The following is an 18,048-nucleotide window of genomic DNA, read 5'->3' on the forward strand; positions in this document are numbered from 1 at the left end:
ATGACGCTTATTCGGCTCAAAACTCGACATTTTCGCACGAAAAAAATTATGTGATGCTGATATAAAATCGCTAACATTTCAAGGTTATGGTGTTGCCAGATGTTCAACCTTACGATATGACGTTTTACATCTGACAATTTCAAACATAACTTACTAGTGGGGCCATCTCTTGTCAAACGGCGGAGACTTATTTGTACTCCCAATATAAAAATCTTGCAGTTAATTTGAACATCTCTCAACAGTTTTCTTTAGTATAGTAACAGTAACTGAAATCTTGTACAATAACATAATTTTTATGAAATTTGTTCGACTCTTAAACATCAATTTATGCTAATTTTAAATGAAATTTAGGACTTGTAATTGATTTTCTCACTATTTTCATACCAGAAAATTTACTCAGTACTGGTCGGAACGCAAACTCGAGAACTGCAGATACCTCCACGTTTCTAGTGTATTACCTTAGCTACTTCTTCAACTGATACAAAATGTTTTGTATTATCCTCATATTCAGCCAAAACAATAATTTTATTTTTTATAATATTATTCAGTACAACTACACAAATAAACTTTTTAGTCGAAATATTTCAAAAATATAAGAAAAGTCAGGGATATACAAGGTGTTTCATTTTAATTTCTCTAATCGAATTACTCAGAAAGTAAAGAAGATGAAGAAAACTTAAATACAGAAGTTGCAGGGTTTAGAGGGGGACGTACAATGGTGACCCTGACCTTGATCTTGGAATAAAATTTAAGGTTATTTGAAGGTTCAGTTGGTTTTTTTAAGCGGAAAACTCTGTTTCTGATTACGGAAATAAAAATAGTAACAAATTCTGCGTTCAGTTATGTATAATATTACGGGATCAAGTTGATCATTAGAGGTCACTCCAAGATCAAATATATTTTTTGTTTATGTATGTAGTTATGCATGTTCTAAACAATTGTAAGTACAATATTTACTAGGTTTAAACAGGAGCACTTGTCAGTGAACTAGATCTTGACCTTGGGGTCAAATTTTGAGGTCATTTAAAGGTGAAGTTGATTTTTTTTAATGGAAACCCCTATTTTTGACCTCAGAAATAAGGTACTACCTGGCCAGTGAAGGCAAAATGGAGGACCATCCGGCCAGTGAATGCAATATGGAGGACCATCCGGCCAGTGAAGGCAAGATGGAGGACCATCCGGCCAGTGAAGGCAAGATGGAGGACTATCCAGTCAATGAAGGTAAGATGGAGGACCATCCGGCCAGTGAAGGCAAGATGGAGGACCATCCGGCCAGTGAAGGCAAGATGGAGGACTATCCAGTCAATGAAGGTAAGATGGAGGACCATCCGGCCAGTGAAGGCAAGATGGAGGACCATCCGGCCAGTGAAGACAAGATGGAGGACCATCTGGCCAGTGCAAGTAAGATAGAGGATCATTTGGCCAGTGAAGGCAAGATGGAGGACCATCCGGCCAGTGAAGGCAAGATGGAGAACCATCCGGCACAGTGAAGGCAAAATGGAAGACCATCTGGCCAGGGAAGATAAGATGGGGGCTTGTCCGGCCAATAAACACAAGATAATCCCTCTAGAGTAAATGTTCGAACATACCACCGTTCTGGTCAATATGTAAGCGCACTCTTCTTTCAAATGCATCGATGATTTTTCGTAAGATATGAGCTGGTATGTTTTGGCATGCCCTTGTAATTCGCTCTTGCATATCTTCAGGCGTGGTAGGCACTGTTTTATACACTATACCTTTTACATAACCCCACAAAAAAGTCCGGTGACGTTAGATCTGGTGACCTGGGTGGCTATACTATGGGACCGCCTCTACCAATCCAAGGATGAGAATATACATCGTTCAAATAATTTCTAACATTCCGAAAATAATGAGTTGATGTGCCGTCATGCTGAATCCACATTCGTTGCACTACATCTTGATCTCTCGTAGCATCTCTGGTAACTTATTTTTTGACATATCTTCATATGCTGCACTGGTAATATTACCATTGAAAAAATGTTAACTTTCCATATATGTTGGTTGTCAACGTGGCGAAACTAGTGTGTTATTCTGGAAATAATAACGCTTGTTGTGTCGGTTTATTTCACCCTTGCTTTTAAAGGTAGCGTCATCGCTGAACATTATATAAAGGAAAAATGAAAGGTTAACGCATATTTGTTTTAAGGCCTATCTACAGAATCTTAGATAAATAATTTTATCATTTTCAGAAAGTTCCTGATTGATGGAAATGTGATAAAGATGAAAATGATTCGCACGTAAAATTCGATTGAGAGTGGCAGGAGATATATTTAATTCTCGACTGATTTGATGTTGGCTGATTCGTGGATTCATAACCACTATACCTAGAACTGTGACATTAATGGCATCATCGATATTTCGAGGCTTCTTCGAATGTTTAGGTAACATGTTCCCCTCACGTGCTCTATTTGTTAATTGTGAAATTGTTTTGTGATCCGGATGTCGTCGTTCAGGATAAACCTTACGATACCGACGAGCAGCTGCTCTGGTGTTATTACTATACGCACCTCACATAGCTATCATATCAACGATCTCAGTCGGTGGATAGTCATCGGCCATGGTAAGCGTGATAAATTTTAATAATTCTACTATCTGTCCAGTAAAATGTATGGATCCAATAAATATTTTTCTTTTTTGAAAATTTGATTGGTATCGATGAAAAATTTATGTTCTTCTGTTTAGATAATCAAACTCGTTACTCCGAAATATACGTACTAGTGTTAATAAATTTACTATATTCTATTGAAAATAGATGATGGCTTTTTTCCAAACCTATTTATGAAAACGCAGCACAATAGTGAGTCCAAACAGTCTAAACACAACTGAACTTTATTTAAATATGCAAATCAAACAAATTCCCTACTAGTTAAGCACGAAAAATTAAGTAAGAAATAGATATTGATATTTGGCTAAATTGTGACGATAGCAATTCTGTCGAAACAAAACCTTTCGGCGAGAATATTCATTACATTGACTCCACTTTATATCGGTGACTCTTATGATCCAGGTAATATACCTGTATGTGTCAACTCGACGTTTCTATTTTTGACATTAAGAATACTCTTCTTTGTATTTTCACTTCTACTTGATAGAATAAGAAATTAATTTGTCCTTGTACTAAAGAGTCAATTTGATCTCACAACATGATAACATATCTTGTCTTCACTGGCCGGATGATCCTCCATCTTGCCTTCACTGGCCGGATGGTTCTCCATCTTGCCTTCACTGACTGGATAGTCCTTTATCTTGCCTTCACTGACCGGATGGTCCTCCATCTTGCCTTCACTGACCGGATGGTCCTCCATATTGCATTCATTGGGCGGATGGTCCTCCATCTTGCCTTCACTGGCCGGATGGTGCTCCATCTTGCCTTCATTGGCCGGATGGTCCTCCATCTTGCCTTCACTGACTGGATAGTCCTCGATCTTGTCTTCACTGGCCGGATGGTTCTCCATATTGCCTTCACTGGTCGGATGGTCCTCAATCTTGCCTTCAGTAGCCAGATAGTTCCCCATTTCTGAGGTCAAAAATAGGGTTTCTATTTTAAAAAATCAACTTTACCTTCAAATCACCTTAAAATTTGACCCCAAGGTCAAGATCTAGTTAACCGACAAGTACTCCTGTTAAACCTAGTAAATATTGTACTTACAATTGTTTAGAACACGGATAACTACAGAGGTTAAATGAAAAGTATATTTGATCTTGGAGTGACCTCTAATGGTCAACTTGACCCCGTAATATTATACATAACTGAACGCAGAATTTGCTACTTTTTTTTACTTCCGTGATCAGAAACAGAGTTTTCCGCTTAAAAAACCAACTGGATCTTCAAATAACCTCGAAATTTTATTCCATGATCAAGGTCAGGGTCACCGTTTTATGTTCCCCTCTAAACTCTGCAACTTTTGTATTTAAGTTTTCTTCATCTTCTTTACTTTCTGAGTAATTCGCCTGGGGAAATTAAAATGAAACACCCTGTATATGCGTATATACGCGTATATAAAAACTATAACTTTCCGAAAATATTTTTTTCTAAAGGATGATAAAATAAGAACCAATATTCTACACTTGTACGGAATATAAACGTTATATATATATATATTAACAGGCCATTATTTTTGTGTAACACCTACGTAACGTAACGTAACAATTACGTGTAACATGTAACTTCATAATGAACTATTATATATAATTCAATCTCATAATATCACCTACAAAACCACAACAAATATAACGGACAACCATCTAATTCCCGATTATTTTATAAATTACTTAATTATAAAATTACTTTAGTTTTAGTCGTACGACGTGGAAAACATCATGAGTCATTGTTTTCTTCGTTACAGTAAGGCATTAATGCGTGTTTGTTGTTGTTGCTATTACTTCTCGACAAGCGTTAGTAAATTAACTTTATAGCAAACGTAGAATAGATAACATAAGATCCCACACAGCACATCTGTCAAAAAGCTTTCCGAAAGGTCACTTGAAAATTATATTAAAATATAACATTGAAATAATTCAGAAATATTTGTGAAACGTTTCATCAAAAATCTTTTTCACTGAAATATTTAAAAAATACAATTGAAATTCAGGGAAAACATCAATATATTCGTATATAATGTGATACAAAGTATCAACGAATATAAAAGAATGAACCTTTACTGTGCCGTACGTGATGGAGCCGTGCTATTTTGGTCACAAAATTTATGATACGTGTTTTCCATGTCGTACGACTACAACTAAAGTAATTTAATAAATTAAGTAATTTATAAAATAAAGGGGAATTAGTTGGTTGTCCATCATATTTGTTATGTTGGTGATATTATGAGATTAAATTATATTTAATATTAGGCGTACAACTTTGCTTCCGCCGTTTTTCTATAGATGGCTTTAGCGGTAAGTGGTGGTCGAAATAAATAGATCATAGACGTCATACAATAAACTTGGGCATCTGTCAAAATAACCCCATAGAAACATTAGTAGATTTGTGTTTGCATCATAAAGTTATTCTCGATTGAAAATGTCAGTTTACGAGCCAAATTCTCGTCATTTGCGGGAGGTTTTAATTTTCTGCTTTAATATGAAGAAATCTGCGGCTGAGGCTCATCGAATGCTCTCAAATACTTATGGTGAGGATGCTCTTAGTGAAAGAACGTGTCGTGAGTAGTTTCAACAGTTCAAGAACGGTGATTTTGACGTCGAAAACCGGCATAGCGGTGGAAGAGAGAAGGTTTTCGAAGATGCAGAATTGAAGGCATTACTTGATCAAGACTCGTGTTAAAATTAAGAAGAATTGGCACGATCATTGGGAGTGACTCAACAAGCCATTTCAAAACACCTTAAAGCCATGGGAATGATTCAGAAGCAAAGAAATTAGGTGCCGTACGAATTGAAGCCGAGAGATGTTGAACGGCGTTTGTTTGCTTGTGAACAGCTGCTTGAAAGGCAAAGACGGAAGGGATTTCTGCATCGCATTGTGACTAGGGACGAAAAATGGTTCATTACGATAATCCCATGAGCAGAAAATTATGGGGAGTTCCCGGCTATGCTTCCATGTCGACAGCCAAACCGAATATTCACGGCTCCAAGGTCATGCTCTGTATTTGGTGGAACCAGCTCGATGTAGTGTATTATGAGCTGTTAAAACCGACTGAAACAATTACAGGCGATCGGTATCAAACGCAATTGATGTGTTTGTGTCAAACATTGAAAGACAAATGGCCACAATACAACGAGAGACACGATAAAGTGATTTTGCAGCATGATAATGCTCGACCCCATGTTGCGGAAGTGGTCAAAACATACTTGGAAACGTTAAAATTGAAAGTCCTACCCCACCCGCCATATTCTCCAGACGTTGCTTCCTTTGACTATCACTTGTTTCGATCAATGGCACACAGCCTGACTGACCAGCACTTCCGGTTTTATGAAGAAGTAAAAAATTGGATCGATTCGTGGATCGCCTCAAAAGATGACCAGTTTTTTCGACGCGGGATTCGTACGCTGCCCGAAAGATGGGAGAAAGTAGTGACCAGCGATGGACAATACTTTGAATCATAAATGTATAACCAGTTTTTTACAATAAAGCCTCGAATTTCGGAAAAAAACGGCGGAAGCAAAGTTGTATATCTAATAGTTTATTATGAAATTATACGTAGGCTGCTGGAAAAGTTTCTGCAATCTAGTACTTCCAATGGTGCCAACTACTTCTGCTACTATCATATCCGTAAAATTAGACGTTTTTAACCTATAATTCAGACAGTTTGTATCCAGACAACTAGTTTTGTTTGTACAGTATTTTAAAAGAAGTTATTTTATGATAAAATGGAAATTTCGCGTGAAAATTTTCGGGCAATGATTTTTTACGATTACAAATGTAGTCTAACTCCGAAACAATGCATCGATCGACTTCATTTGGTTTTTAAGGATGAAGCACCATCCAATAGGACTGTTTATAATTGGTTTGCCGAATTCCAGCATGGACGCACCTTTCTTAGTGACGAATTTCGTGAAGGTCGTCCATCCACATCTGTTGTTGCCACTAATGTTGATGCTGTGCGTGAAATGATTGAGCAAGATCGGCATGTGACATACCGCGAGATTTAGACATCCTTGAGCATTGACAGGAAAGCAATACATACGATTTTGCATGATCACTTGAACGTACGGAAACTTTGCAGTCGTTTGATTCCTCACAATTTGACCGAAGCTCAAAAATAGGCTCGTGTTAAATGGTGCAAAGAAATGCTCAAGAAATTCAACCAAGGTCGGTCAAATTTGGTCTACAACATTTTTACTGGGTACGAAACGTGGATCTATTCATACGAGCCGGAAAGTAAACAACAATCCACTATTTGGGTATTTCAAAATGAACCGAAATAAAAAAAAGTTGTTTGTTCACGCAGTGCTGCTAAGCAAATGATTGCTTGTTTCTTCGGTTATACTGGACATGTGGCAACCGTGGCTTTAGAGGATCGAAGGACTGTAAATGCTGATTGGTATACAACAATTTGTTTGCCAGAAGTCATCAATGAATTGCATAGAACAAACCGAAATCGTCGCATCATTCTTCATCATGACAACGCCACCTGTCACACAGCATGTTAAACCGTTGATTTTTTATCCAGTAAAAATGTCGAATTGATGATTTATTGTCCGTATTCACCTGATTTATCACCTAATGACTTCTTTTTGTTCCCAAATATCAAACATAAGATGCGTGGTGAACGATTTGTGTCACCTGAAGCATTTCGAACACTGATTTCTGAGGTTACAGCCTCAGAGTGGAAAAAATGCTTCGAAAATTGATTCGAGCGTATGCAAAAGTGTATCGATTTTAAAGGCGAATACTTTGAAAAATAATAAAGCCATTTACCGAATTTTACATGTTTTTTTTTTTTAATATCGTTTGCAGAAACTTTTCCAGCAGCCTACGTATGTTACACGTAACTGTTACATTACGTAGACGTTACACGAAAATAGGCCTGTTAATATATTTAACGTTTATATTTCGTACAAGTGTAGAATATTGGTTCTTATTGTATTATCCCTTAGGAAAAATTACTTTCAGAAAGTTATAGTTTTTATATACGCGTATATACGCATATATATCTCTGATTTTTCTTTTATTATATGAAATATTGGACTAAAAAGTTTATTTATGTAGTTGTACTGAATAATATTATAAAAAATAAAATTACTGCTTTGGCTGCATATGAGGATAATAAAAAACACTTATTATCAGTTGAAGAAGCAGCTAAGGTGTTACACTAGAAACCTGGAGGTATCTGCAGTTTTCTAGTTTGCGTTCCGACCAGTACTGAGTAAATTTTCTAATGTGAAAATAGTGAGAAAATCAATTACGAGACCTAAATTTAATTTAAAATTAACATAAACTGATATTTAAGTGTCGAAAATATATTATAAAAATTATGTTGTTGTTGTACAAGGTTTCAGTTACTTTACTAAAGAAAACTATTGAGAGATGTTCAAATTAACTGCGAGATTTTTACTGTATACTAAACAATTTCTCTGTAGTATTTGCTTCAGCTTTCCTACAACTTTTTACAGCTGTTATGTCCTGGAGAAGAACGCAACGTGACGAAAAGCCTCGGCCGTACACGCAGGTCGCCCAAGTCAGTGACCAAGTCAGTTCAGAAGAGTCGTTTTACATGCGTGTCGACGTACGGCGAGTGATCCTTTTCCGACCAGAGAGCCGAATTTCTTTATCGCGGGACGGATCAAGAGCAGATAATCGAAGGGAAAGGGGATTGGAAAATAAAAATAAAATTTGGAATGAAAATTGAAATTTTGAATTTTAGATAACCCTAATTAGTTACATTTATTTCTTGTGGCTCGTTACAATTTTATCCTCCGCGGTTCATTACAAATTGAAAGGATATAGTAATAATAAAAAATTATGGGCTTGTATGTGAGTGTGTGTAAATGTGTGAGTATGTATGGCGTGTGGGTGAAAGAGATATAGTCATCCGGATAATTGGCGGGTAAAGGCGATGGGGAGTAAGATAGTGGAAGAGATGGAGCAGAAGATGGAGGTGGTGGGAGAGAGTGCGGATCAGGTGTGAGTGGCAGCAGATGGAGGGGAAAGAGGGGTAAATTGTCTGAATCTAAGTATCGTCCCAAATCGTTGCTAATTATTCGCCGTAGGGCTTCCCATGAAGGGGGATCGGTGGCGAAGGGCAATAGCCCCAATATATGGAGAGCGGCGTGCAAATCGCTGTGCTGGTGATCCGATCCACCGGAATTATAGCGATTAATTAATGAGGGGGAAATGATAAAGAGAGGAAGAAAAGATCCAAAAAAAAAAAACTTGTAGAACTTACTTTCGGTTATAACCTTGTACCTAAATGTAAGTTGAAGATAGTCGATGGGTCCGATCGATGCGTGGGCGGTGAGACTTCAAGAGATCCTCCAAGCTTGGCGCGGTTACATTAACTTGATTGGAATAAGTTTCCCACAAGACTCGCGAAAATATAGAGAATTTGCGCGGAGGAAAGAAATATATCACTCGGACGTGGCAGAAGCCCATGTACATGAATACTTGAATATATATGACAGTGTTCGATGCCAAATAAGTGCCGGATAAGAACTCGAAGAGTAAGAGAAAAGACGAGTGTAAAGTGTAGGATGTATAATGAATAATGTGTATTGAAGAAATAGAGTGCGTGACTGTGCAATAAATAATATATATTGAAGAAGTGAAGTCCACAGCACGGGGTCGTGGTTTTATAGAGTATCAGCTGGGGATGGTTTGGTAGGAAAAATGTGAAATTTCAGGATACTAAGTGTTGGATTCGTTAAAGGAGGAAAGTATGGGGTAATGTTGCAGCCAGTAATAAGCGAGAAAATAGGATTAAGATTTCTTTGGCTGGGATTGTGGGTGGAGAAAACCGTACGTTTAAAAGAGGTGGTTTTTAGAGGATTTTAAGGTAGTGAGGAAATCTTTGGATAGGACGGAAGAGGATGATGCAAGTTGGAAATTATAATGGATATTTTTGTTTGTTGTCTGGCGGCTTCTTTTGATTTTATGAATAAGGTCCGGCTGCTTATGCTTTGAGGATTAGGTTTTTGGTTCCGTATTTCCCAGAGTTATCTGGGATTATCGTTGGAATTTTTATTGGGAAAGACGGGAAAACCAATTATGGTTTGGAACTGTTTGTCGGGTGCTGACAGGAGTGTCGTGCCCCGTGTAGCTGGGGTGCGAGGAAGATAAAGATTCGAGATCGATGTCACGGGCGCGGCAGGGTGGTGTGTGGCGGTGGGAGAGCCAACGGCTGTCGTTAGTGAAATAAAATAGTCTTGATTATACAAAATATTTAGTTTATTTATTAACTCCCGAAACTTAGAGTTATACGTGGGAGGTGCGACAGGTACGCACGTCGCGAGCGAGAAACCGAGGTATAAAAGCTGTCGCCGGAGGTCTTCTCCGCTCTTTCATAATATTGTTTATTCCTGTTGGAGGGGGTGTCTGGCGACAAGGAGATTACCATATTTGATAATAATTTAGTGCGTTTTGACTCGAGGTCCGAAATGCGGAATGTGCAAGGTGGTGTTTAGTGCAGCACTTGCACATCCGCTTCCTTGTTGTGGCGCAATCGAAACGGTTCCTCATGAAGAGTTTCGACAGCGCTAATACTGTTCGCGATTATAACATCCCTCCCCCCTTGGGAAAAGAAACGGAGTGCCTAGCGAGGTTTTCGCAATCTTATTCTATATACATTTTTTCCCGCTAACAATTATGGTTACAATCGTTTGTACTTATATTTTATTATACCGTATTTGTGTTACAACATTTGTTTTCATATAAATGTGGTTATAATCGTGTACTATTTCTACCTCATGCGTATAAACTGTGCCTGCGTACTAGCGCAGGAATTGTAGTTATTATAGGTTTTGAACGTGTTCTTATATTTCGCTGGCTATTGCGTTCTACTATGACTGGTGGGTCTCTTCCCTTTTTTATTTTTCTCATTATGAATATTATTACAATTAAAATTATAAATACTGTTACGCTGGGCGCAGTGTAAATTATATTTTCTACCGTGTTTTCCGATGTGATTGTCAGGTTATAGTGTTTCCTATTGTTTCAAACGGCCTGAGGTCTAGAGCGGCTGGTTGGTCATATGCCGTCGAACGTTCGTCGACTACTATCGTCAGTTGCGCCAGTATGTGTCGTGCTCTCCTATTCAGGAGCCTCGTAAGGTGGTGGGAGGAAAGTGCGAGAGCGCTCTTGGGTATAAGAGCACTGCGTGGCTCAGTATAAAGCCCGCGTGGAGATGCCCGGCGCCTCCGCGCTGGGAAGGATTCCCCCTTTCGGAGGGTGATAGTCGCTCAGAGTATGAAGACCCTGGTCTGTCTCCTTTGGTGAGTGTCGGAACCGAGTCCGAATGGAATTCAGCTCTGTTTGGCGAGGGAGCAACCGAAGCTGAATCAAAGATGATAAACAGGCGAGCTGAACTCGCCTTTAACCGTCGCGCACGCGGCGAATGCTATGCCTCGTCGTGAGAGCCTAAACGCAAACGTAACTCTGAATCGCGTACGCGGTCGAGCCGAAGTCTGACGTTGACGTACACGAGACTGTAAGCGTGCGCTGAGAATACCGAGTGCGTGACGAATGCTAAGTCTCGTCGAGACGTGAAGTAAATATTCCTCGCGGATGGAGTCGCGGATGCAACGACGTAGGAGTCTTGAGTAGACTTAGGCCAGCGATCGTCTGTTGAGAGCGCTATGCCTCTTGCAGGGAAGTAATAGTGAGTGTGCCTCGCTTGAGAGCTGCGGCCCTGGCAGCGAAGCAATAGCGAGCTTGGCTATTGAGAGATGAAACGATGACTCGCGCGGAGTCGTGAGCCTGACCGTAACTAAGGTCTGTAGGCGCTGATGCCCGGTATGCAATACGGGAAATGTCGCGAAGCGAGACGTCCACCGCGGTGGAGGCGTCCAGGTAATCCAAAGTGATCGCGCGAAGCCTTCTCTCAATCCTCGATCGTATTGAGAAGGTAGAGATCTGTGGAGTTACCATACACTTCGTACCACAGATGCTAATGTGTCCTCGGACACTCTAAAGGCAATAGCCCAACGTGCAGGCGCACTCTATAGGGCTGCGAAAAGTTGTGTAGAATGGCCGAAATCTAAACACAAATGCCAACGTGTCGACGACACTCTAAAGGCAGTGAAGATCGATGCAGATATGCAAGTATACCTCTGGTGAGGCAAGTGCCCAACGTGCTTGCGCACTCAAAAACGCGATTTGAAGCTAGCTAGAGCGTAAAAGAATATCTGATGTGCAGTCAAAGCTGGCAACAGGCAAAAGGCATAAAAGCCATGAGTGGTCTCGCGCGGCGTCTTATATAGGCGCCTAAGCGAGAAATAACCGCGAGAAGCGGCTCCGGCCGACGCGCTCGCCGCGTCGCGGCGACGGCGCGCACTGGCGGCGAGAGGCCGGCGACCGCGAGTTGAGCGGCGCCTGGGGCTCGGCCGTCCGCCGTACCCGTTCCTCATGGACACCCAACGGCCGTCCGGAACACCTATGGTTAGTTTACATTGTCGTCTAAGTGTAATTATTCCCGTTTTTGTTATCTTGTTTTGATATTTTTTATTCTGATCATATATACGTGATTGTTGTGTGTAATGTATTGAGTGCAACCAAGCATTTTTTCCTTTTAAAGGAGTTAAAATTGTGTTTTCGTGTAATGTAAGGTAAGTATTTGATTCTGTATCTATCGCGTTTCACGTGGGATAAAACTGTCTCCTTCTTTTCTTTTATAAACTGTTTGTTTGCTTGCGTGTGTGTTTGCCAGTGGCTACTTTTTTTAGTTGCGTTCAGCGCGTCACTAGTGTAACATGTTTTCTTTTCTTTTAAAGTTTATGCATTTTTCGTTTACGTACGGTTTTGGTATGGTGTTTTTACGGTTTTTCTTTTATTTATTTATTTAGTGGGACTGTACGGCTTGTTCTGGCTTCTTTATACTTTCTGATCATCTCCAGTCGCTTGATGTTGCGCCTGTAATATTACGGTGCGGAGGCGCGTCGTCCTCCTACCGGTCATGGGGATGGAAGTGCAGTTCGGGAAGAATTGCAGCCCTTGCTCCAGGTGGGGGCTTCTCGTTCTATCCTTCGAGTCCGAATGCTATGTAGCCGTGGCAGGGCTATTCGCCTTCTTAGGTGAGTTTATCGTTTTACAATTTTAATTTTTTAGACGTAGTTTTAGCCGGTTTGCGTGTACGCGAAGTATTCGTTGGCCACGTTTTATTGTGTAGCGTGTTTTTCGTTAGCGTGTTTTTCCATCACTTCGTAGAGTCCTATCTACATAGAGTCTAGTTTTTTCGACTTTCCTCGTTGTACTGTCTCATCATGTAATAATACTTGATCGCCTATGTCAATTACAGTTCCATTAGCTGTTCGATAGTAGTATTTCTTACTTCTTGCTTTTTCTTCTTTAACGTGCTCCCGGGCTATTTGATTCGTTGCTCGGAGCCGTTGTTTTATATCCTGCGCATAATCCTCGATGCTATATGTGGTTTTTGGCGTTACTAATATAGATGATGGTATAGTTGCCTGGTACCCGTATACCAGTTCAAATGGTGTATATTTCGTTGTAGTGTGAGGCGTTGTATTATACGTAAAGAGTAGGTATACTAGGCGGGTTCTAACTCAAATCCTCTGAGGGGGGGTGCGGGGCGAGGGGAACTGCGGGCGCGGGGGCTGACGTCACACAGGAGAGGGGACTTACCGACATTTCTTTTTTACCGACATATTATCGGTATTTTTACCAACATATTTATTTTTTACTAACATATTTATATTTTTACCAACATATTTATATTTACTAACATATTTATTTTTTACCGACATATTATTACCGATATAATTAGTAATTTTTATCGACCCTGCGATCTGTTTTTACCGACATATCTTTCCACATATTTTTTAACATAATATCGATATAATTGACCATTTCATCAATCCTCCCCTTTTCGACGTGTTCGCGGCCTTCCCCCTCTCTGTTGGCAGCGGTTCGTAAGCGGGCCGCGCCACCCACTCGCCTTCCCCCCCCACCTCCGGCCACCCGCGCGCCGTCTTCTAGAATATTCTCGAATATTCCAGAAAGATCTTTTGAGGAGAACATTCGGTTTCGAAAAGAATTTTATCTAATGTATGCCTGCATAGAGATACTTTGATGGGAATAGACATCCTTTTAATTTTTATCTTCAACAGCCCCTCCCGAAAAAAAGAATTTTGTCTAACACTAATGTCTGCATAGAAATACTTTGATGGGAAGAGACATCCTTTTAGTTTTTATTTTCAACAACCCCCCGAAAAAAAGAATTTTGTCTAACACTAATGTATGAGATTATCGCATACCTACACAGATATTTCTTTTTTCAAAGGTAGGAAGGGAAGTAAAAATAGATATACTTTTTTAATAAAGTAATATATATTTCTCAGAGTGTTATTTCACTTTTTCATAGCCTCATACATAATATTTTCCAAGGTGCACGCTAGCAACTCGCAATCAACGAGCGACTCACAGTCATAGTCGTTGCTTTCACATATCGCTTTTGTTGCATGATATATTTCAGTAATGTTCTTCTTTCGAAGAACATTTACAAAACTTCGAAATTTTATACTAACGAGATGCGTATTTTCAGACAACCATACATACATATGACCGATGCAATTTTCATAAGTAAATAATGTGTTCATAGCAGCAGGTTTCAAATATAAAGACTTATTAGATAATGTAAGTTTAATAATTTTGGAATCGCGCATCTTACAAAATTCCACTACCAAATCTTGAATCGACAGCGGAAATGGTTTGTCAGTTTGCAGAAGCCGTCGGATATCGAGACGTTTTACCATCAGCTTCCTCCAAGTTTCTGTAGGTAATATTAATTGATTACCGCAATTGTCACCGATGATTATTTCCACGGTAGGAACAAGTCCTACGTTGATCCCAATCTCCAAATATTTATACGTTGCAGTCAGAGCATATCTGCGTCCCAGGATACGAGCAGTATGACGTGGTTGCGAAATACTATAAAAAATATAACAAAAGTTAAATATATAAAAAATAATTTAAATGTGCATAAAAAAATTTGCATTGATACTTACTTTTCAAATCTTTTCTTGCACGGTGGAATGTCATCATGTTGAACGGGCAAGTAGTAATTTGCGTTTTTAGCGTTCACCTCAGCACCGTACATTTTGATTTTTTACTGTATTCGGGAACTACCACAGAACGTCGTCTATACAGAACGATTGACGAAACCATAGTCTAAATCTTACTAATATAATAGACAAAGTCCTCCACCAACATTTTTTATCCCCTCTCTTATTCATCTTCAGAATTATTAACACATATATTAATACATTTTCCGAAACTAGATAATAAATCCATGGCACAGCGTCGTAGCCAATCAATTAAGCAATCATATGTCGATGAAGCAATGTCAGCCATGATGCATTACAGCGCAAGAGAAAATGATATGTAGTGTTTATTACTGGTATTTTTTACCAATATATTATTACCGGCATAGTTATAATTTTTAACTGATATTATCGACCTTCCGTCTTTGTCCCGTTTAGAATATTTTAGAATATTCGAGACCTTTTGAGAAGAACATTCGGTTCCCGAAAAGAATTTTACCTAATGTATGCTTACATAGATACTTTGATAAGAAGTAAAAAAGAGACATCCTTTTAGCTTTTATCTTCAACAGCCCCCCGAAAAAAGAATTTTGTATAACACTAATAATTGTCACCGAGGATTATTTCCACGGTAGACACAGGTCCTACGCTGATCCCAATCTCCAAATATGTACAACGTTGCAGTCAGAGCATATCTGTGTCTCAGGATACGAGCAGTATGGCACCGCATTTATACATGTTGTAGAGCGCCGTTTAATCTGGCTGCTGATAACGAATTCTCTACAGTTGTAGCAGGTGAAAGGATATACATATTTTTCAGATAGGGCGTGACACAAGGACTTTAGTTTGAGTTTCTTTGGAAAACTTTGGGAGGGGGGACATAGGAAAAATAGAACATATAAAATCAGGAAGGTTTTTGAGCGCGCGTTTAGTCCAACCATCAGACAATGACAAACATCGAACGCGAGCAATAAGTTCTTGCTGAAGACTATACCAACGACAGCAAGAAAAAATAAAAAAGTTTTTTAAGTGTGTCTGTATGCGGAATAGAAGAGCATATAGGATATAGTTAATAATGGGTGATAATCTTCCAGTCGAAGAAATATTAGATGATGAAGAAATGAATGATATGGATGTGCAACCGATAAATGGCAACAACGACGAAGAGTTTTCCAAAGTGATGGAAGTGGACAACAATTTCGAAAGAATACTCGATGAAGAGTCTTCCGATAAAGAACATATACTCGCAGATGACAGTGATTATCATAGTGACTGTAATGACCAATTTATGGAAAGAACTGATAAATTAATACATAATTCAGAAATCAATACTGAATGGACGTACAAAAATGTGCTATATATATTTTTATTATTCTAGTAGAGGTAGTTTAGCATTATGTACTTCATATATGTTGCGAGTGACTGATTTATTCACACATATGTATGCAGTTCGGAAGCATCTAATTGAGATATAAGATGCGATAGACGGAAGATTTTGTACAGATTACAAAGGACCACTGTTTCAAATACTTCCATGCAATTTGTGTCCTTTATGCACCTAAGGCCGTCCTAAAGAAGAATGGATACTAGAAGAAAGTGACTATAAAAAATCAAAACAATCAATTTGTGAAAGTGCGTTTTTGTGAGAACATGGAAGAACTCGCGCGAGTTGAACGTGAACTGCAGGAGCAGTCCGCTCGACTGAGTTCGCGAGACGAATATGACGCGTGGGTGCAAAAGTGTGACGAGTGCCTCGAGTTGTTGGAAGAACATAGTCGGGCTAAACGACTGCGATTATCGATCGGTATTAGACAGTCATTGATTGCTCGAATCGCGCAACTCGAGGGTTTAAAAAATACGTTGCACATACGTTTCGTTCACGCGGGTGCAGGACACAGAACGAGAGATGCAGCACTCGTTTGGTGCGAGATCGATACCCCGTTCGATAACCGCATACTAACTGGAATTGTTATCAACGCGAACCACATCGAACCTCGCCAATTTCTCGAGGATGCAAAGACTATGGTGCTCGAGAGCATACGGGATGCAATGGAGAGACACGTAAACGTGAAAGTGAACATTGCGTTTAACGGTAAGTTCGTCACGGGTGAAAAACGTGCTGTCCGCGTGGGTGGCGGACGTTAAGAATACCCCCAACGTATGGCCTGCGTGTCGTAAAAGGCGACTAAAAGGCCCTCATGGGTGGGTTGCTGCGCCCATGAGTATTAGGAGCCGGAGGGCTCCCCTCCTTCTCGCTTCAGAGAGGGAGGGAAGCCCAATGGCGCCTACAGCAGGGGAGCGTACCGGATCCCTTATGCCAGTATGGTACCGGTCTCTCGGGTGGGCAGTGGCGCCCGGGAGTTTCAGAGGGAGGCGAGCGCGCCCGACTGTCCTTAGGGCAGCCGGTGCGGGTGAACCGACCTCACCGCGGGGGCAGTCGGGTCCCTTATGCCAGTACGGCAACCGGCCTCCCGGGTGGGCAGCTGCGCCCGGGAGTAGTAAGATCCTTGGTGAATACTTCACCGGGGATCCACAGCGGGGGCAGGGCGGGCTCCCGGGCTCTGTTGAGCCAAACCGCCCTGGGGGGCGGCCCTAAAAGCCGCCCGGGTTGGGGAACCGCCGTCAAGCCCCCCATTAAAATCATGATGGCAAACAAGAACGAGATGATCTCCGGCGGATCGGGTACGTCGGGCCGGCGCGGGGGGGCTGTGGTCCCAGGCACCCGCGTGTCGTCAATGGACTATGGGCCACAAGAAACCGGCGCGTCAACGGCGGGCGCGCCGGCGGGTGTTGCAACCGCCGAGGGGAGGGGGGGGACTGATAGGAAGGGAAAGGATAAAATGGAAGGAGGGGGGAAGAGAAGGAAGCTGGACAAGGAGGGAGAGGATGTGGACAAGGATGAGAAGGATGATGGAAAGGATGAGTTCGCAAGGAGAATCGAGACTGCGATAAAAAATGCTCTCTTCCAGGCCAGAGAGGAAGGCATGGAAACGGATAGGGAAGAGGAAGAAGTAGTGTCATGGCCGGACCCTGGTAACCAAAAAAAGAATAGGGACTTTATCCTCGATCGGTTGGCAAACCTCCGACATAGTGCGGAGCTGATCGAGGAGGTCACGGGGAAAAGCAAAAGAATGAGCAGGACTGAGAAAGACAACATCAGAAGGGCAAAGGAAGAAATGGTCGCGTACAGTGAGGATATGGGAAAAGTATTTAGGTTAAGGACGGAAAGGCTGGAAGGGGTGGAACAGAAATGGAGAAAATGGGCGGAGGAAAAGGAGGCGGAAGATAAGGAGATAGATTCGGAGTACAGGGAAAGATGTAGGAAATTAAAAAAGGATATAAAGGACTTGGAAATGGAGA

General features: G+C 40.7%; 1 protein-coding gene and 1 pseudogene across 1 annotated transcript; both read left to right on the plus strand.

Moving 5' to 3' along the window:
* Positions 1 to 1,106: 1,106 nt before the first annotated feature.
* LOC116853499 (transcription elongation factor A protein-like 5) lies at positions 1,107 to 1,490 on the plus strand. Its single transcript, XM_032834630.1, has one exon. The coding sequence runs from the start codon at positions 1,107 to 1,109 to the stop codon at positions 1,488 to 1,490; it is 384 nt and encodes a 127-aa protein (XP_032690521.1).
* A 16,038-nt stretch (positions 1,491 to 17,528) lies between these two features.
* Positions 17,529 to 18,048, plus strand: part of LOC116853498 — a 43,557-nt pseudogene continuing 43,037 nt past the window's right edge.

Source organism: Odontomachus brunneus, unplaced genomic scaffold, assembly GCF_010583005.1.
Source record: "Odontomachus brunneus isolate Ranch 3 - 2012 unplaced genomic scaffold, Obru_v1 Obru_scaffold_337, whole genome shotgun sequence".
Classification (NCBI taxonomy): Eukaryota; Metazoa; Arthropoda; class Insecta; order Hymenoptera; family Formicidae; genus Odontomachus; species Odontomachus brunneus.